General features: G+C 43.5%; 2 protein-coding genes across 12 annotated transcripts in view; one reads left to right on the forward strand and one right to left on the reverse strand.

Moving 5' to 3' along the window:
- The window catches only part of GMPR (guanosine monophosphate reductase), a 42,328-nt gene extending 37,392 nt beyond the window's left edge, over positions 1-4,936 (forward strand). Inside the window, exons 8-9 of the mRNA XM_004432099.3 lie at positions 384-543; positions 4,434-4,936. Of these exons, the coding sequence (XP_004432156.1) occupies positions 384-543; positions 4,434-4,614 (341 nt within the window). The 3' untranslated portion in view covers positions 4,615-4,936. The remainder of the gene's footprint in view (positions 1-383; positions 544-4,433) is intronic.
- A 2,051-nt stretch (positions 4,937-6,987) lies between these two features.
- Positions 6,988-21,339, reverse strand: part of ATXN1 (ataxin 1) — a 390,857-nt gene continuing 376,505 nt past the window's right edge. For all 11 annotated transcript variants that reach the window (XM_087438051.1, XM_087438044.1, XM_087438047.1 and 8 more), the window contains one exon: positions 6,988-15,953. In XM_087438051.1, coding sequence (XP_087294177.1) covers positions 15,423-15,953 — 531 coding nt within the window. In that variant the 3' untranslated portion in view covers positions 6,988-15,422. The remainder of the gene's footprint in view (positions 15,954-21,339) is intronic.

Here is a 21,339-nt window from a genome sequence, read left to right on the forward strand (position 1 = left end):
GGGACATTGTAGAGTTATTGTACTAGTATGAGGTTGGACAACATGCTAAGATGTTGCCCAATTCTTAATGTTTCTCTGATTATAGAAGAGTTAGACCTCTGTTTGGAAGGTGGTCATAGTTAGTCACTAATAACCATAAAGGATTGTTCAATCTATCAACCACCAGCCTTCAGTGGGCTGCGTTTGTTTCTGAGTGCCCTGTGCCCATCTCCCTCTCTGGGGAGCCTTCTGAACTTTTTCAAAAGGGGAGAAGTTGCGCTTTCTCTTGACTGTTGCTAGGAGGAGGGAGGGTGAGTTGGGGTAGCACTTGGATCTTTCTAGAGCTGATTTTCTCTGACCTCTTTTCTCTGCTGCTTCCTTTTGTCCGCATTCTCGGTGTTTAGGAGCCGGAGCAGACTTTGTCATGCTGGGAGGGATGTTTTCAGGCCACACCGAGTGTGCTGGAGAGGTGATCGAGAGGAATGGGCAGAAGCTCAAGCTCTTCTATGGGATGAGCTCGGAAACGGCGATGAAGAAGCACGCGGGAGGCGTCGCCGAGTACAGGTAAGGGGAGAGCCCACGCTTCTCATTGGTGGGGTCTCATGTTTGCAGAAATAGGATGGAAGCAGGTCTCAAAGAATATCAATCCTGTTTATGTTAAAGTACTGTGGAAAGAGCTAGAAAACATATCTTGCTTCTTGTTAAATAGTCCTAATTTTTATCCAACTAGCATCTGCGGTGTTTGGGGCCCTCTAAAGGAAAGGCAGAGCAGAAGTGTTTTGGGATAGTTGGAAATGTGACTAGGGGTGTGTGTGAACAGGTGACACTTCAGACTTCCAAGGGGTAGGCAGGAATATTTTGCCTCGACTTCTGATAGAGTGTTGCTGAGCTATCCCTGTAACCTCTGACCTCTGGCCTGGGATGAGTTCAGGCTGCAAGAATTGGGTTGCAGAATGGGTCTCCCATTGCATATGAAACAGGTGTGGCCTAGACCTCCGCATGGAGGTCAGACCTTTCTTGAAGAATGCCGTGTTCCACCCGCAGTGGCTCACACAGGACTCTCACCTGCCTCCAGGCTCTGACAGTTGACAAAGGCAGCATCTTGAGCCATTTAATTATGTCACTCACTGCAGAAAGGATGCTCACTTCTACTTATCTTTTTTTAAATCTGTGAGCCTAGAAGATCACCTGGCCTTTTCTGTTTCACTTCCATTTTAATTGTCTGCATGTGTGTTTTAAGAACTTTAAGACAGACTGTATCCACTGCCTTACCCTGCTCCATAGGGTCTGTTACTGATTCTCATTAGAGCCAGTGCTGATGACAGGCTACACAAAGTGGACAGGACAGAAGGTCTTGCATCCTGAGGAGGTAGTTGGCTGTGAATTGGGCTGATTGCCTTTCTCTAGGAAGCCTCAGGCACTGGGATGGAAACTCAAGCCCTCCCTGGCTGACTGACACCCTCCATTTCTTGCCACTCAGTCCACACCCAAGCTTATTTTGAGGACACGGGATTCAGATTCATTATATAAGATTCAAACCAAGCTAGAGGTGGAAATCTCAGAACTCCACTGAGATGTACAGGTGGGCGGGCAGGAGGGAGGTGTGGGGTACTCTGCCAGAGTTCTCTTCTTTAGTAGGGTACTGGTGGACTGACTTTTTTCTCTTTTTTTTTTTTGTGAGGAAGATCAGCCCTGAGCTAACATCCATGCTAATCCTCCTCTTTTTTGCTGAAGACGACCGGCTCTGAGCTAACATCTATTGCTAATCCTCCTCCTTTTTTTCCCCCAAAGCCCCAGTAGATAGTTGTATGTCATAGTTGCACATCCTTCCAGTTGCTGTCTGTGGGATGCGACCACAGCATGGCCGGAGAAGTGGTGCGTCGGTGCACGCCTGGGATCCGAACCCTGGCCGCCAGCAGGGGAGCGCGCGCACTTAACTGCTAAGCCACGGGGCCGGCCCAAGGTGGACTGACTTCAATTCTCGTTCTCTGCAGTCTTTTTCTCTTGGAGGGAATCTCAATAAAGATGATATTATAGTTTGAGGAAGGCAGGGTGAGAAAGAGGAGTAGGAGACCACATTTATGCCTTCATCCTGGGAACCTCACATAGTCAAAACAAGAGGGATGCTCCTTCCTTGCAGCCTCAGAAGGGCCTCTTGCTTCCCCCCCGTGGTACCTGATGGAGGAGGTTGCACAGTTTGTCAGGGGGGAGGGACAGGGAGGAGATTACTGCCTCGGTGCCAACCTGGACCTCTGGCCACGAAGCTTAAGGCGTTACCCACAACCACTGTCACCATCAAGGGGCTGTGCAGTGTCCCCTATGTGCTCGTATGTAAGTGGAGCCACTGTGATGCAGTGACAACTAGATGCTTTGCCTGGAGTACAATTTTGCCCTCTAGCTGGTGCATCTGTTTGGGGTTCTAAGAAAAGTAGATGGGGAAGGCCAGACCAGCTATAGCACAAAAGCCAAGGAACCAAAAGAAAAATCGTCTCCTGTGATTTCGGCAGGGTTTGGACAAAACAGAAAATGGAAGATTCAGGAGTAGTAAGACTCAGTTCTAGAAGCAGATTCAAATCTTAGACAAGGAAGGAAAATGCTGAAGGAATTAGAACCTTAATCCAGAGGCAGCCTGAGCCCTGCAGGCTGCATCTGTTCTCTCTCCCTCTTTATGTCTTTCTTTCTCTGTCTCTCTTTCTGCCTCCCTCCCTTATCTCCTCCCTCCTTCTTCCCTTTCCCTGGCAGTTTGCAGCCTCATCACCAGGATTTCCTCATGAGAACGCTTCTCCTACTTGGACGTTATATTTAATTAAGGCAGAGTTATTTATGCTTTGCTAGTTCCTTCCCAGTCATTAACCATTTAGTTCTCACGCTGCCCCTGGGAGACAGATCCAAGTACCTTCGTTTTACAGATGGGAAGACTTGAGCATCAACAATAAATGACTTGCAAAAGGTGCCATCACCAGTCAGCGAAGAAGCAGTGATGAGAATCTGGATAATTTCCAGTAAGCCCCGGGAAAGCCATGGAAATCTCTTTTAAAAAATGAAGTGGCAATCCTTGCAGGCACATGTGTGTAGATGTTGGTCTCTGATCACAGAGTGCAGTGATGTGAATCATCTTGGGTGTGGCCAGTGACTGGCAGGCTTCATGAGCTTGGTGCTCCAGACTAGCCACGAGGCCAGCCTTTGGTCTAGTTGATGGTTTAGGTAGCCAGATTTAACCCAAGGGTAGTCTTGCATGTGTAGATTTCAATGCACAAGAGTTAATCCCTTTTGAAATTCCAGGTAATGAGTTTTTGATCAAGAGATGCTATTTTTCCAATTAAAGAGACCAGCTAGAGAAAGTTCCAGAATTTGGTTAATTGTTAGAAGTTCCAGATTGTCTGGCCCTTAGATGAGGGCTAGAGTTTTGCATAGATTTGAGACTTCCTTCTAATGCCTCTCCAAAAGCAAGTCTGGACTGTATCTCCATTTGCAGTGAGGGGACCTAACATGTGGAATCAAGCAACGTTACTTGGTGGCCTTGTGCAGAGTGGGACAGTGGCTCAGCAAGGACAGTTAGATATTGCTTAGTGTTTGTGCCATATGCCAGACCTTCTGAATTTCTAAATGTTTCCCTGAAAACGTGAAAGATGCTATCCAAAGCCCTGAACCTCCAGTGCTGAGAAAGTCCTTAGTTCTACTCTGGGTCCACCTTGCTGGGACCCCACTGCACGCCCAGAACAACAGGTGTAGTGACTTGGGCAAGTGCAGGGAGGTGCCCAACAAAGGGCCCCCTGGAAAGACAGGTGGGCTGTTGGAGTGGACCACTATGTCTTGCTGTTGGAGGTTTCCATGTAAGTTAGTAGGGCTTGAGTTGTCCATTGCATTGAGATCTTCCTCCTCCTCTTGATCATCCCCTTTGAAGACATTCAGTGTCTGGTCGTAGAGCTGGCACGCGAGAGGGCAACGCTTGGCTTTTTCTGTAGATCGGGGCGGTCAAGCAGAGGAGGTGGATCGTTCAAGAGGTGATCTGCCAGGTCTGTTCTCCTTCCCCTGGGCATTTTGGGTCAACTGGAGATTGGTGTACCGATTAAGGTAGAATAGAAAGGTGGAGTTCCTTTCTGTTTAGGGCAGAGTGGAGGCACGCTGCTGAGAAGAATGTCACCCTGCAGTCACCACGCAGGATGGTATGGGTCTCTGACTTCTTCCAGTGTTGCCAGTGAAGAGTTTCCTTTCCCTGGCGCTCTGGATAGCCAGCAGTGAGGCTGTGCCGTTTGGGTGGGAGGAATGCATTCATCTGAGACGCTGGCATGATGAGCTTGGCATTTGTAGCAATGTGGGAGTGGGGTCAGAGGGTGACGTTTAGCTACGTGAGTGCCTTGGGGCTGCTTCAAGTTCTAACGCTGGGAATAATTCTGGCTGAGTTCTCAAGGAAAAAGAACCAGATTAAAAGAAAAACTTCCTTTTTCTTCTAGAGCCTCTGAGGGCAAGACTGTAGAAGTGCCTTACAAAGGGAGTGTAGAAAACACTATTCTGGATATTCTCGGGGGACTGAGGTCTACCTGCACCTATGTGGGAGCCGCCAAACTCAAAGAGCTCAGCAGGAGGGCGACGTTCATCCGGGTGACCCAACAGCACAACACCCTGTTCAGCTAACCTTGAAGATGAGGTGACATCTGGCTCGTGGAAGCTTCCACACACACCTGCTTTCCCATCTCCTTCCTCCTGTTACATCAGAGCTTCGGGCTGCTCCTGAATGGTGGAATGCTGCTTCTTCCTACCCCTCCTGCCGCCTGGAGGCTTTGGGGCTCCCCCTGGTGCCTTCCGGGGGGCCCAGAAGCAGGGCACTGAGAGGGTCAGTGGTCAGAGCCCAGCTGCCCAGAACTCATAACCACATTGTTACAACCAATACTCACACCTTTTTCTTTCTTTTTTAAAAAGAAAACGGTTTCACTTTAATATAATGCTATTATCTTAAGACTTGCTTGAGTGCTGGAGTTTGCATTTGCAGGAACCAAGTGGTAGGGGGAGCTGGGAGTTTTCTGCCTCCTTCCCAGACAGGCTAGTGGCGAGCCGCTCTTGGCTGTTGGCCATCAAGGCACCTTGGGAGGGGAAGAGCGGGGAGGATCCGGGAAGCCGGGCCAGTCAGGTGGCATCCCCTCCCTCCAGCTTTTGGTTGCTGGCAAAGAACAAAAGCGATTGGCTGGACAGAGGAACTTGAAGAATTGGTTTCCTGCAGATACTCACAAGGTGTGGTGACATGTTTGCACCATCTTTGTTACAGGTGCCTTTTGGGAACAGGTCATCTGTCGCTACCAGTTTGGTGCTCCTGGGAAGCTGTGCCTGTCCCCATCCCTGTTCTTGTCCTGGTTTTCATTTAGTTTTGCTTTCTTCCATCTCTTCGTGTCCCTTCTCAGTCCCAACTTGTCATTCTCTCTTAAATAGATTACCCATCATTTTGCACTTCCACAGGATGTTTCATTGAAAGGTTATCCACAAACACATTAGCAGGCAGAGTCCCACTGAACAACAAAAAAAACAGCAAACACCTTGACCAGTGACTTCCTAAAAGGCATTGGTTTCAACTGTGACTTAGAACCGTTCCCTTGTCCTGGTGATGAATGCTTTCAAGGAAGGACCAGATGGTCCTACTGTATAACGGTCAATCCATCAGCTCATTGACTGGTAACAATGATATTCTCTTGGAGAAGGGACCCATGGCCTTGGCAGGACTCCTACAGCCGTCTGCTGTGACACTTGTTTAAGCAGTGAACACGGATGAATTAGTGATGGCCGGCCACTTCTTTTGAAGCCTTTGTACGCAGACCAGGGTGTTTTACTTTACAGTCATGCGCCGCTTAACGACGGAGATACGTTCTGAGAAGTGTGTCTTTAGGCAATTTCGCCCTTGCGCGAACGTCACAGAGTGACTGACACAGACCTAGATGGTGTAGCCTACTACACACCTAGGCTGTATGGTACTGATGTTATGGGACCACCACCATATCTGCAGTACGTCATTGACTGAAACGTTATGTGGTGCATGACTGTATTTATTTCTAAACAAGGCTGAAGAAGCAAATACAGGAGTAAATATTCTTTGAAAAGGCAAGTGATGGCCCTGGAGTAGAGAAGGGCCTCATGGTTCCTACTGTATACAGGTGAATTAATTGCCTGATGTCCATGGTGACTGACCCATATGAAGAATCCAGCCAAACCGTCATCACACTGGGAAATTACAGGTTCATTTTCAGTCTTATAAGAATACATGTAAAGATCCAGCAACTTGAACTCCGTTGTAATACCTTTCCCCCTAAATTCATTAAGAATAATTCTTGTAGAAACATGAATGGCTACGCTTTTGAGATAGGAGGGTCAACAGGATGTTTAATGTACAGTGAGGATGTGGTGCTTTGCTGGAGGACCCAGCTTCTCTGTCTGTCCGTCTGTGTGAGGTGTGAGCTCCGTGCTGTTCCTGTGGAAGATGTGTTTTACACTCAAGCCCTCAAGTTTGTTAGTTTTAAGAGATTCTTTATTGCAAAATAAGGGCGAGGTGGAGGACAGGACCTAAAGAAATCCATTAAAAACGTACAGCAGTAGTGAGGGAACTTTGGGATGGTGCCCTTCTCCATCCTTCCACTTTGGTTGCGGGTCACCAGTGTTCCCTTTCTCAGATAGGGCTCCTGTGCTACAGCCAGAGGGTGAGGGAGGGGGATGCTGGCAGCCCGCTTAGCAGCCACTGGGCAGCCCTCACCGCAGTGATGTAGGCCTGCTTTATCCATCTTGTGTCAAGACTTTGCGGACTAGCTCTTGGTTTCCACAAACCAAAGGCAGGTTCATCCAGTTTTTAGGAAACTGAAAACTGAGTTACTGTAAAAGCCAAAACCTCATCAGGATCAATTTGAAGCAGAGGCTTCACCAAAAGCAGCACTTCTAAGGCTCCATTACCGCCTTATAATTCATCTCTGCCTCCAATAGCAATGGCCCTGGGGGCACCTGCTCTGGAGCAGCCCACAGACCAGGTATTATACAGGATGCGGAGAGGCAAGCACAGCCGGCCTGCTGACCTGCAGGCCTTTCTGTGCAGGAGTTGTTGGTGGCTGGGGAGAGGGGAAGAGCCAGAGAACCAGATGCCGTTCTCCTTGGGGCTCCTGCTATGCTCGTCATGGTTTCGAGGTCTGCCCCACTGCAGCACGTGCAGCAGAGATTTTTCCCTAATCAGTTTGACCAGCTGAGGTAAGTCTCACAGCCACTGGACCCCAAACGTATCAGAACCATTATCATCTCATATTAAAACCAAACAGTAGGGAAGGCGGTGGTTCAGATGGCTTCCCCAGACTTGCCCCCAGCACGCGACACGGCTGCCCAGACCGCTCTGGAGGAGGAGGAGGAGGAGGACCTGGGCAGCCCTTCTTGTTTGGGCTTCACGGCTCACCTAGTCACTGCTGCCCTAGTGCACATTCTTTCACACACTGACATTCACAATACGTCAGTACCTCAACTCTTAAGTAAGTCCTAAGGGGAGAGTCCCCATACACCTAATCAAGAAGACAGGAAAAGGAAGGGGATTCCCCAGTCCTCCCTGGGCTAAGTGAAAACTCTGAATTCCACGCCGAGAGGTCTCTTCCACCTTTGCGGACCTTAAGGCTGGAAGGATTTGAGAACCACATGTGCAGATGGGGGCAGGGGAGGTCACTCGAAAGACACGGGTTCTTGATTTACTCTCTGGGGCAGCTGCTAAGCCACATCTTTCTGAGACCAGACACAGGGCAGATCTGTGGTGCAGTACTCTTGAGACAAATGGGCCCCTCCGCACGCCAGGAGACCCCTCTGCTCACTGAGTTGCCAAGAGGCATGAACTACAGGAAATGGGATGTTTCTACCTTCAGACCACTAACCAGTTCACAGCAAAACTGTACATATCGTATTGCTGCTCCGTGAGCCCAAGAAACTGCCAAATGGTATTTAGAGACAAATCTCTCTTGTAAACAGTGGTGTTCAGGTAGGAAACATAAACAGGAACAGAACCAGCCAAGACATCAGATGTGGAAATGTGCCTTTTATCTCAGAACCTCATCTCAAGCACAACCAATCCTACCCTTGTGGGAAAAAAAATTGTTAGGAAAGGCAATGTCCTGTGTCACCACCACAAACCTACCCAATCACTGATCACAGCAGGGGTAAGAAGGAAGAATTGCCACCATCTTCTCATCTTTTCTTCGAGGACCAGACACAAGGCAAGGACACATTTTGCAATTGGCACTGTTATTTTATTAGTACGAGTATACTGAAACAATAAACTTGTACTGGTATACAGACAATTTATTTAAAACAATTTTGTTCAAATTTTGAATCAAACATTGTTTTATTATAATAATGAAATAATTTCTACCTAGAAAACCTGCAAGCACCATCAAAGAAAGGGACCATAAAATTCAAGAAACAGACTCGAGTGTATCCTACAAATAGACACACCACGATTAGAAAATAGAATATGAATTCTTCCATTTTTTTTTTTAATATTTGTTTTAAAAAAGCTAGTGCAAGTACAATATTTTACACTGGAATTACAGAGAGTATGCACGCATATGGAAAAAAGTTCTCCTGTCACAATAAAAGCTCTTAACTATGTATGCACTTAAAATTTTCTTTTCAATAAGGTGCAAAACATCATTCCTTCCCTAGTTCTCCTCTGTACTGGTCATGTCAGTCTGATAGTGCCCTCAAAGTTCTGGTGTCTCTTTTCCCTTGGCTGGTGGGAGGCATACAATTGAAAGTTTGGTGGGTAATGATCCGATATTAAAACATCCAATAGTACGAATCTCAGAGATGGCTCGGGGGCCAGGATCCAATGGCTAGAAATTAGGACTCTGTCTTAACTGAAGGCCATTACAAATACTGGCAGGGCTCTAGTGAAACCTTTTCAGCTGACACCAATTTGGGTTTACAAGGGAGCAGTAACGGCTGGGGAGGAAGAAGTCTCCCCAAAAGGGCAGTAGTCACAGAGCCAAGTGCACAGGTATCAAGTTGAAGGTTCACTGACTAAAGAATAATAGCAGGTGGTTTGTGTAAGACCCAGAGGAAACCTACGCACCCAGCCTCTTGGTAACTGCTCTTTAAAGACAACAGCTCTCAGCTAGTGTCACCTCAGACTTGATATTCCGGAGGACAGTATGTTATCTGGGCAAGGATGACTGTAAACAATGCTTCCAATGGAGGCCTTCAGACTGGCCATGGAAAAGGAGACAGGCTCATTGGCCATCCAGACAGCAAACCAATTTAAAGGGCAAGAAAACTTGGGTGAAGTCTCCAATTATCTGCAGTGGAAGACTTGAGTCCTTTCAGATAGGAAAAGTTACTGAAATTCTTAGAGACTGTTATTGTATAGATACTACCTGTTGGCCAAATGCACTTAATTTTAATACAGCTGAACCATTTGTATGCAAATCAAGAGGACATGAAAAACCAAGCCACTGTTCCCTCCCCCCATTCTACAGGTGAATGTCAGCTACCAGAAACATTGCATTTGAGGGAGGGGCTGAGATTCTGAATTTAAGAATTGTAGGGGGGGTTTGCTGAATATCCCCACAGCTGTCCAGTTTCTGCTGGCTGGCTTGATTTTTGGACAGAATATGACTCTTCTGAGAAGTTGCTCCACATTTATTTTGGCCTCTTAAAGAAAAAGTCGAAACTAAAATGAGGCATTTGAATTGAAATCCATGTTTTACCCCCCATTTAAATGAGGTGTGGGGGGGAAAGGGGGGGAAAGAAGGCTGAACATTTTTTTTTGTCCTCATAATGAGTCCTGTTTTATTGGTAGCTAGGAACCCTTGTCACAAACACTTCTTGTTCAGGATTATATCTTTGGGTTTATTAGAACAGGAAGTGCTGAAAATGTCAGACATCATCTCTGAAGAGTAAGGAGTTGCAATGGCTTAAGAGTTTAACCTAAGAAGGGAGCTCAGAGAAGTACTTTCAGCATAGGAATGAACAGTATTCTCAAATTGCAGAATACAGAGTCGCCCTCCCTCAGAAGAGGGAAGCATAGGTACAGTTGAAGAGCCTTTTACGTAGTAATTCTTCCAGGCCATAACCATACAAATCTGATCATTTAGACATGACAAATTTCTATATACAAAAAAACATGTAACTTTCAACCTCTATGCTTTTTTTCTTTTACAAACAAGGTATGAAACTCTTTGTTTCAACAGATCCATATCTTTCAAACACTGAATGAATCATTTCGACATTCATTTTTCATTTGTGCAATTTTTTAAAACATTACCTGTACTCCTCAAAGTGAGTGCTTCAAAATTTTTTTTCTTCAGCTTCTCAAATTAGGTGTACATTAAAAGGAAAAAAAAAAAATTCCACAAGATATAGTGCTACAAGAAAAGATCCTATCAGTAAGGTAACATATTTGAAGCGAGGTCATCTATGTAAAAGAAGTCTCAGCTCCGGAGTAGAGGTGTGCAAATTGTTTGGAGTTTTCCCTATTAACAGAAACACAACACTGTCCGTGGAAAAGAGAGGAAACCAACCCAACACAATAGCATATGCATGTGCTTTATAAAAAAGTATATTCTCTGTATATTTACTTATTACTTGATGTGTTCTTAAATTCTCTATTTCAGAAATTCTGGGTTCAAAGTACAAAAGTGGAAGCAAAGGCCCCTACCCCACTTGAAAACATAAAAAGTGTAATTCCCTTTCCTTTCACATCACCACCGAAGAAGCTGTATCGGGCCACGGAGACTGCCGGCCCTTTTTTCACCTGGAATAGTCGCAGGTGACTAGGAAACGGGAAGTGAAAAGGGTTTTAGGAGAGAACACAGACCACGGTTTGTTGAGCTGCTTGCGGTTCATGAGGTTTGTTGAGCTGCTTGCAGTTCATGAAACGGTCACCATGACAACCAACACAGCTCAAAAAGCCGGGCCTTCTGTCCCAAGAGCTCTGCTTCTTCACCCAAATCTGAAATAGCATGGCATTAGTGTCTTCAAAAGCACTGGAGATTTTTCTATGAAAGAAATAGGTTTTCCTTAGTAGTCACAGATGTTAAAGGGTATTGTCAATTGTTTCCTTAAAAAACAAACAAACAAAAAAATTTTTCCAAAGCTACAACAACAAAAATAAATTTTGGCAACATATTTCAGTAAAGATCAAACTATGTGCAAAGAGTGGATTTTAGGATTACTAGGAGCCACTGTTCGTCATGAACACGCAGCATTATATTGCAATCTATGCACGATCGAAGGAGTGATCCACACAATGCAGGAAATCCAAACATTCCTGGAAGTTGTACAACCCTACTCCAGAGCAGTCAAAGTGCTGCTTCTGGACACATCAGTGTACCACACACACGCCAGCCCCATCCCTGAGTAAGAGGTGTGGAAGGTTCCGCAGAGTTCCTTGGAGGGGAGAAGGAGGGATGCTGCCACTTCCTGGTGGGGGAGAAAACCCAACACACTCACCTCACAGAAAACATAGGGTCACAATTCAGAGTTAGAAACGGGATCAACACCAGCAACAAAGAAGATCAAATCATCCCAAACCAAACTGGGTGAGTTGCAGAAAACAAAAAATTGACCGACATAGAAAATTATCCTGAAAGTCCAAATGAAAATGCAAATTGGATTTCCACTTTAAAAGATTTGAGGTAAGTGGCATCCATCTGTATCCCTCCCCCCCAATGTGGCCCAGACAAACTGAAATAATTCTGAAGTTAAACATTCTAAGGAACAGTCATTTTATATATTTAGAAATCCCTATAAAGAGAGGTTCTTGTTTGTTGGTTTCTTATTATTATTATTTTTTTTCTTTTCACCCTGACTAATTTCTTGGTGATTGTGTTCCATTGTAAACGCAAAAGGCCTGCTGTTATTAGTTTAAAAATGGAAAACAGGAAAGAAGGAAGAACTAAAGACGGCTGTCAGTAAATATTGCAAGGTGGACACAGTACAGAGGCACATGGCTGATCCTCGTAAGCTGCAGGGCACCGAAGAATTTCTACGCCTGTCATTGTTAAGTTTGCTACACAGGAGCGGTGTGACAAAGGCTGCTCTGGGAGCCTCGGGGCTCTCCAATGTCTGCAAACAAGAGGAGGCTCCCTGTCCTCTGGATATTCTTCCTATTTGAAGAGAAAGCTGCCACAACGGAGCAGTGACCATTGTCCGCAGGTGGCCCCCTCCACAGCCACTGGCCGGCACGCTCAGAGCACACGCACACATCAGGCCACACTTCCTGCCCACGCTCAGGGGCACGGCTCAAGTCTCAAGGGCACAGACCTGAGGAGGAGCCTGCCCACTTGAGGAAAAGACTGTGGAAAATGGGTTGATCCTGGCTCTATTGCTCCAGAGTGCGCCTTAGAAATGAATCTGCCTCCTTCCTCTCAGCACTCCACATTCACTATTCCTCGCGGTGACGGGGAACTGCAGCTTTTCCCCTAGATCTCGTTTGCTTGCTCTTTCTGCAACACGGCGACAGACACCTGGGGCTCCTGAAGGCTCCCCGCCCCAGCACTCAGCATCCGCAGCAGGGGGAAGGCGCAGCGGGCGGCTCTCCCCTTCCTGGCTCCTTCCCTCCAGCCCTTCTCTGGCCAGCCCAGGGAAGATGGACCACACAAGGAAAAAGCCAAAAGGGTATGAGCTTTAACCAGAGCACACTGATGAGACTCTATTGGCACGGAAAGTATTGCACATGCTAAAAAAGCGAGGGAAGGAAATGGGACAATGTTTAGAAAGAACTAATTATCTTATAATTCCTATACGTGAAACAGAAGCACAAAAATGATGACGATGTTCCTATTGCTCCAAACCATGTATGTTTTCTCATTATAGTGTTGGTTTTGTGGATCCAGTTAGTTGAATACTCGAAGTAAGCCAAAAGGTGGTGTGTGTTTTTGAGTCCACGTGAGTTGCTGTAAATAGTGGTACTAATGAGGACAAAGTCTATATGGCAGCCCCATATTCCTCTTACCATCAAAGGTTACAAGACAAAAAGGAAAACAAAACCTAGTAATTGCAAGTGCCCTGAGCAGAATATATGGAAGATTAAGCAAGTTCTCTGAACAGAAATGTTTAAAAAAATACAGCACTAAATGAGCAGGATGACTGCAAGAATGGGCCCACCCAGCTCTCTGCTAACATGCTGGGAGGGTAATGAAATCTGAAGAAAGTCAAAGACCGGTTCTAGCTATTCTAAGTCTATTCAAATGTTTTTGGTACACCCCAGAAAATGGCTTATAAAAATCAAGAGTTCTGGTGAGAGCTAAATGTAAAGGAATACTAGATAGCCAAAACGTGGGTTGACATTAGAATTTTTTTTTTTTAATTTGTGAAATGGAAGAAGTACTATTTCCAATGGTAAAAAAAAAAAAAAAAAAAAATCAGATAAGTATTTGTTCAGATTAGTTGAAGCCATTCCAAGTAAGAATATTTAAAAATTTCTCCCTACTTATAAAACTTATTTTTTAAAGCACTTTAAGATGCACACTGAAAACCCACAAACAATATTTCAGATCTCCGGGAATGAAAGGTTTAAACTATGAAATACCCTTTCTGGGTTTGTACCAAACCTTAAATCTTGATTTGATTTCCGATGGAAAATGAAAAGTCATTCTGAAAATAACATTAACAACAACAACAAAGTAATTGTTTTTTAAAAAAACTTGCTTACACATATAAATGTCTTTACGGAAAACTCTCTCAATGAATCTGAAGAAAATTCTCAGAGTTGTCCTGCTAAGACCTGGTTTTTGTGACAGATGTGGTAGAAAGACCAAAATGAATTCTGAAAGGAACATAACCTTATAAAATGGCCTAGAGTTTAGGCAGGTTAGAAAGTAATTTTGCTACATTTATTTATGCTCGTTCAGTCCCCCAAACCTTTCCCACAATGTTATTGGATAAAAACTGCAGGAATATCACACAAATTATAAACTCAAGATGTGCAAATCGCAAGGTTCTTTAAAAGTTCATCTTAAAAAGAAAAACACTGGACAAAAATGAGTATTCTTTTTTCCATCCCTTTTCTCTCAGTTTCTTTGCCAGCTCTGCATATGCCTTTAATTCTTTCTCAGACATCAAAGTGAAAAGTGCCCCCTGTCAGGCTGTCCTTGGTGGTCATTCATTGTCACATACTAGTTCATAATTCACATTCATCCCTTTAAACCACATGGAAACTTTCAATATCTTGCTCTTGAGAAACTCTGCAGAGCTGAAATGTAGTTACAGTGTTGAAAAAAGAAAGCAACTTAGTTTTGTTTTTCTTCCCAAAGAGTTTAAAGTGAGATACAGTACTTGTTGAATGATAGACCAAGATGCTTGGTAATAAAGTGTGAACAGCATTTTAAGTGCTTAGAGATAGTAATATATATGCTCATCTTCAAAATCTAATTCCTCACGTCACACTGGAATCTGAAAAAAGTGGCACCCGAGTTGTCCATAGTCATGAACTATAAACAGTACTAGAGTTAAAAGACAAAAGATTTGCAAACCCAATGCGAAGAGTTTCCGCTGCTCTCTCTGAAGGGCAGTTTGCGTCTACCTCTTGGGAGCGAAGTCAATGCGATATAACCCGATTGGTTTTCCTAACACTGCACAGAAACCAGAGTGGGTGTTCACTCTCCCCTACCCCCGCTGCCCATCACCCCCCCCCCCAGGAGGGATGTACTCAGGGGCTGCGCTGCCCACCACGACACCCTGGAGACATCACTGCACTAGTAAAGCAGAAACGAAATCCCACGTGCGGTAGTTGCTCTTTAAAAAAAAATATCAGTGCAGTCAGGCCCCATAGGGGGAAATATGTATCTATATGATTAAAAGTTGCTTTTATTGTAAAATATGTTGGAAAAAAATGTTCTTTTACACTGTTAGGGCAGTTCTTTTACACTGTCTTTCCATCTGCTGTCTGATGCCTCTCTAGGATGCTCTGAAGCTGGGTTCCTGATGTTTATTTTGCATGCGTCCATGAGGACATTCCTCTGGACCTCCAATCCCGTGCTGAGAGCAAGAGAGTGAGACAGAGGGAGGCAGAGAGAAAGAGACCCTCACTCAATGCAGCATTCGTGCACCCTGACACGCACGCACACAAGCACGCACGCACACACCCCCTGCAGTGCTCTTCCCAAAGAACTTCCTCATGAAACCAGCGGAAGTCAGCGCCCAGTGGATGCTTCTGTGCTGGAAAAGGCAGGCGCTGTGCAGCCACATTCATTTCTACCAGGATGCCCAGAGCCTGGACTGGCCCTGCCCTGGCCCCCGCCTGCCCACTCACTGACAGACCCTCAAGGAAAAAGCATATGCACCAGTCTCCTGGCAACATCAGCTGTAACTCTAATGACAAGGTTATAACAGAAACCTAAAGTAAGAGGATAACATGTAAATACTGTGTTATGTAGCCTACAGTACAGTAATCTGGATACAAATGGTAAGAAGGAGCCGACTTTCCTTTCCCCACACTGCCTCTACTTGCCTACATTAGACCGGCCTTCAATGCAAATCTTAACCTCCTGAGGAATTAGAGAAGGCTTAGGAAGAGTCAAAGGTGGCTCGTCTTCTGATTTCTCCAGTTTGCGGGTCTCCGGCGCCGACCACCTCCTCTTCCTCGTTGCTGCGGGCTTGCTGGGTTCTATTTTGGTGAGCAAGGGCGCTGCAGGCAATCCTATTTTTTCCGGAAACTTCAGTTCACCATTCTCGGAGAGCATCTGGGCACTTCCCTGATTGATTCCGTTTTCCTGCTCGGCATACCTGTGTCTACTGCCCGTGAGGCTGTCGGTCTTTGCGTGCTTCAGCAGGACACTGGCGGGATCCACGGGCTGGCCCTTTTTAACAGAGCCGTTCTTCAGGTTCTTGAGGGTAAGCGAGATGCAGACGTCCCCAACGGAGAGTTTGGAACACGGCAGATCAAAGAGCTGGCTGGTTCTCTCTGGACAGCAGGATGACCAGCCCTGTCCAAACACAAAAAAAGGATACTCTACCAAAACTTCCACGCTGACCTGTGGGAACAGTGAGAGACAGAGAGAAGAAAAAGGAAGGAAACAAATGAAGACATTTATTCTTGTTTTATTTCATACACACACACACACACACACACACACACACACACGCACACAAGCACACATACAAGCTGAATGGAAAAAAATAAGACTTAATTCCACAAACCTCCTGCACCAATGCACACAAATCACAAATGAGGCTCTTAATTTTCTGCTGTCCCTGTACTTACCATTTATAGATGTTGGGTAGAAGCCAGTAAAAGTCCATTCAGTATTCAAAATATCATTTCACTGAGTACCAGCTATATAGCTGGCCTCCGTTAAAACAAGTCAATCGATCCCCAAGGAACATCTACTTAACGTTCAGCACTGAGTTAGGCTCCATGGGGAACTCAAGTCCAAGATATGGTCTTGTGCTTTATTAGCTCCCTGGGCAAATGCTATTCTCATGGATGACAGGGCAAACTATGGATCAGAGTTGGCCTGTATGTGAGCTCCAGAGGCAGGCCCTGCCCCCTAAAAGGGTACCAGGCACATGGCTGAAGCTTACTAAATATTTATTGGATAAATAAATGTGTACTTTAGGAATTTAGGGGGAGCGGAATCAGTGAAGGCTAGATAAGCAGGGAGGGCTATCCCAGGACCCTGAAGGATAGGCAGGATTTGGAGAGGTTTGAGGGAGAGAGGGTGAAATGGACATAGAGAGCTCAAGCACTTGGTCCATCTCGAGGTCAAGCCCCAGGTCCTCAAATCAGTCTCTGCATTTGTTTGAAAAACAAATATCGAAAGCAGTGGAAGCCCAGTAATCCTTTCAATAAGCTGCCATTTTCTCCATGCTGCTATGTGCCATGCACTGTGCTAAGGAAATAAATTGAAAAAGATAGTCCTGGTCCCAAAGGAGTTCACACTCAAGTGGGCAAAAGAGGCATACGAACAATAACTGCCAATCAATGTGATGAGTGGGGTTATAATACCTTGCACAGTATTAAGTTGTTGGAGGGCAGAGGAAAGGCATAGACCAGTTGGGAGAAGAGGTGAGTAAGGAAGTCTTCTCGGGTGAGTATACACTGTGCTGAATTTTAAAAAATAACAGGGGTTGAGTAGAGGTGTGGTTACAAGGAAAAGACATTCCTGGAGGTGGGAGTATGTGAACAAAGGCAAGGAGATAGTGTGTGTAAGGATGTGCAAACTGTCCAGTAAAAGTCTTACGATGGCATTAGGTTGAAATGTGCTTAAGGTTTTAACAGTTTAATTTTCATAGAAATTTAATTTCTTCAACTTGATGCTATATGAAAAAAGAAAAAGAAAACAATGAAGTAATTTTAAAAAGTCAATTTTCAATGGCTTTTCTAGAAGTAGTAGACTAGGTAATTTGGGCCAACCCTCTTGCTGAGGACAACTAAATACTCTGAACAAAAAGCAAACAAAAACTCTGGACAAAATGTAAAAAACTATTTCTTATGGCACGAGACAGAAAATAAGATAGTAGAAAAGCATGGGGTCAACGATCAGGAAAGGGTGATGGCCCAGAGATTTGAACCTGGTGTGTGCGGCTATTTCCCCCAAGGGCATTAGCACATTCCAAAGTGGAGCAACTGTGAAACCAGGTGGGCTTTTGGTAATCTCAAGAGCACAGTGGGTGAGCAGGGAATGGAATTCGGGGTACACCAAGGGAGGATGCTCTCTGGTGAACCTCACTCTTTTGGGCTGTGACCTCAAAGCACTGTACTCTCGAAGTAAGGTGAACCAGAAGCAGAGAGGCCCTCTCAAGGTCTGAAGCTCAGATTTTAATCATCTTAGTCCCTAAAATTGGATTAAGGTCTTGAATTATTTCCACAATTTTTCAAATAAAAGACATTTAATTAACAAAGGGGGAGGAGGTCCATGAGCAGATCAGATGACATGAATAAAAACCAGTAGAAGCAACAGATAATAGAAACAGACCCACAGAGGCTTCTGATATACAGTCATCAGATATAGACGTTAAAATGACTATGTTGACAATATTTAAGGAGATTAAAGACAAGCTTGAGGATTTTGGTAGAGAATTAGAATCTATTTTTAAAAGATCCATGGAAATTTTAGAATGAAAAAAAAATACATCTACTAAAATCAAGAGTGCAATGGATTTTCTTACAGAATAAACGTGGTTGAAGAGAGAATTAGTGAACTGGATTCTTTAAATAGAGCTTTAGGAGAAACTATACAGAATGAAACACAGAGACAAAAGGATGGCTAATACAGAAGAGAGGTTAGAGACACAGAAGACACATCGAGAAGATCTAACAGACATATAATTTGAATCCTACAAGGACGAGAGAGAGACCTTAGGGCACAAGTAATACTTGAGGCTATAATGGCTAAGAATTTTTTGAAACTGGTAAGACTTGGAAGCCACAGATTCAAGAAGGCCTAAGCCACAAGCAGGAAAAATCAAAAGAAATTCTGACCTCAGCAAGTCATAACTTAACTGCTGTAAGCCAAAGACAGCAAAAAAAAAAAAAATCTTAAAAGCCTCCAAACCAAAAGATACATCCAAATAAGCAACAATTAAATTCATAGTTGACTTCTCAATAAAAATAATGGAAGACAGAAGACAATGGATTATCTCTAAAGTACTAAAGAAAAAGAACTGCCAACCAAGAATTCTATATCAAGAAAAAAGATCCTTCATGAAGACAAAATAAAGACATTTTTCTGACAGTAATTAAGAGAATTCACCACCAACAGATCTTCACTAAAGAAAATACTAAAGAGTATTCTTTAGTTAGAGAAAAAATGAATCTAGATAGAAGTTTGTAGATGCACAAAGGAATGAAGAACAACAAAAATGATAGACTGTGGGTAAATCAAAATAATATTGACTATTTACAATAATAATAAAAATGTTCTGTTGAATTTTATACACAGGCATACATACACAAACACATAACTAATTAAAATACCCCCCAAACTTAAAAAGCAGTAAATCTCCATGTAATTTACATGGATTGTGGCTTTTCTATTTAACCTACTTTATCTTTTTTTGATAATTATGATTGATCTAGTTCTAGACACACTACTTGAATGATACACTTGATTTAATTCATAGAAGACATGTTTTTAGAAGGAAAAACTAGAGTGAACTTATTGGAAGCCTATTACTATATTGTGGGTGAGCATGAACCCATATAAATGTGCATATTATCTGGGGAAAATTTCATTGTGTTGGACTATTTTAATAACGTAAAGAAAGCAAAAATTTTTTCAGTGCTTACTATCTGTCAAACATTCAGGTACAGACTTTACAAAAAGTATTTTGTTTAATGCTCACAATATACTAGTGAAAAAAGCACTGTTGTTCCAATTTTACAAATAAGGAATTACAGTCTCAGAGAGATTAAATCACTTGTTTAACATCATAGCTATAAACTGATGGAATTGGGATTTAATCCCAGTCTCTTTGGCCCCAAAACCCATTTTCTTTTTCCAATGCTCCTGACCTCTGTCCCTGTGAAGAAAGATATTGTAATACCACCAAAAGAGATGAACTTAACATTCCCACTATCCCCAACAGTGGTGAATGTTACTTGAAATAAATAGGATACAATGGCATGAGGTCACAGACATTTCATGGTATGGAAAATTGTGAAATACTGTCTGCCTTACCTCTACTCATACAATTCTAGTCTCCCTATAGAAGTGTGTGATGAAGCTGATATTCAATTACAGAACTACATTTATATCACACACACATATATATTTGCATTATATGTACAAATATACTTCCTTGTGAGGAAGTATGCCCACTTCCTCATGAGGATGCCCACTGAGTTACAAGTGGGAGGACCAACCTGGAGCTGGCTCCATAAATCCTGTCCCAAACATCTTAGAGCCATTTACATTATATGCTAAGCAGAAGGAACAAATCCTACTTCAATGGGGATTGTCTAGCTGCATTTACAAGTCATAAAAACAAAGTTCTCAAGTGTAAATATGTCATAAGACTCTCTACCAGACTCACTGTTTGCTTACCCATGCCGAACACCAGTCAGAGGTAATGTGATGTTCATACCAGCAATCCTATTTCCAAACACATTGGCTTCTTTCTTTGGTTCTGTATGTTCCTAAAGGATTCCTTACTCTTGGACAGAGTCTGTCTCCTTGCTGACAGATAGCACAACACCTACTAACAGACAGATTCTTGGTGTGTGAGCCACATTATACACACTCCTCAGAGCAGCCAATATTTCATGTTCTGAAAGTAGCATCTGTATACTCGTAGACAAATCTAATGGAAGACTTTCACATTTACCAAGTATCTGTAGACTCATTAAGAAGGAATGTCTTGTAGACCTACACACCACTCATCAAGCCATGCTGTGGCGGTGTCCCACATACAAAATAGAGGAAGATGGGCACAGATGTTAGCTCAGGGCGAATCTTCCTCACAAGAAAAAAACAAAAACAAAACACATTCTGCTGTGTTAATAAAAAAGAAAAAAAAAAGAAAAAGAAGGAATGTCTTCAAGGCCTTTATAACAGGTAACATTATTGATTATTCAAAAGCTATGATGTAGATACATTTGCTTCATTATATACACCATAATGTTTTGGGGAATTTTGAAAGCCCTTCATTACTCCCTCATCTCAAAACTCCAAATACAAGTCTTAGAATTAAATGCTGTGAGGTGGTCTAGGGCCTGAACAGCCACCCTAAAAATTCATGAAAGAAAAGTGACAAGGGGAGAGAAGAACATTTGAGCTGTGCACTAAAAAGAGGTGATGATGATGGAATTCATTTTAACCTGGATAGGTTTGGGAAAATTTTCTCCACCACTTCAAAGGCTTGCTTTTGGTCCCTTCTTCCTAAATTCTGGCTCCGTCTCCTCCCAAAGGAGCTCTGCCATCCCAGGAAAAGATGCCACAGCACACATCCTCAGCCAGGTCCAAGCAGATTAGGAGCAAAAGATTATTCAGATAATCTGACTGTTGTAAGCAGTGAACTGGACAGCTCAGGTCAAATGATATTTTTCTCCCCACTGTTTATCCTTGCTAATATTTATTTTCACTAATATTTTTCTCTTCCTTAATTATGAACCCTGAACTAGATAATGCACTCTTCTTTTGGTCTGCATATATGTGAACTAAACTAAGTTTTTCCCCTTTCTATGGTGAAAGTTAAATACTCATTGCACACATCTCAAATAAGCACACTGAAGAATTCATAACAAATCTATTTTTATTTCATAATTAGGTTTGTCAGAAGAACATAAACATTCTTCTTTTTTTTTTTTTTTTTTGGTGAGCATGATTGGCCCTGAGTTAACATCCGTTGCCAATCTTCCTCTTTTTGCTGAACAAGATTAGCCCTGAGCTAACATCCGTGTTCATCTTCCTCTATTTT

This window comes from Ceratotherium simum, chromosome 13 (assembly GCF_057802395.1).
Source record: "Ceratotherium simum simum isolate JZ-2026a chromosome 13, ASM5780239v1, whole genome shotgun sequence".
Taxonomy (NCBI): domain Eukaryota; kingdom Metazoa; phylum Chordata; class Mammalia; order Perissodactyla; family Rhinocerotidae; genus Ceratotherium; species Ceratotherium simum.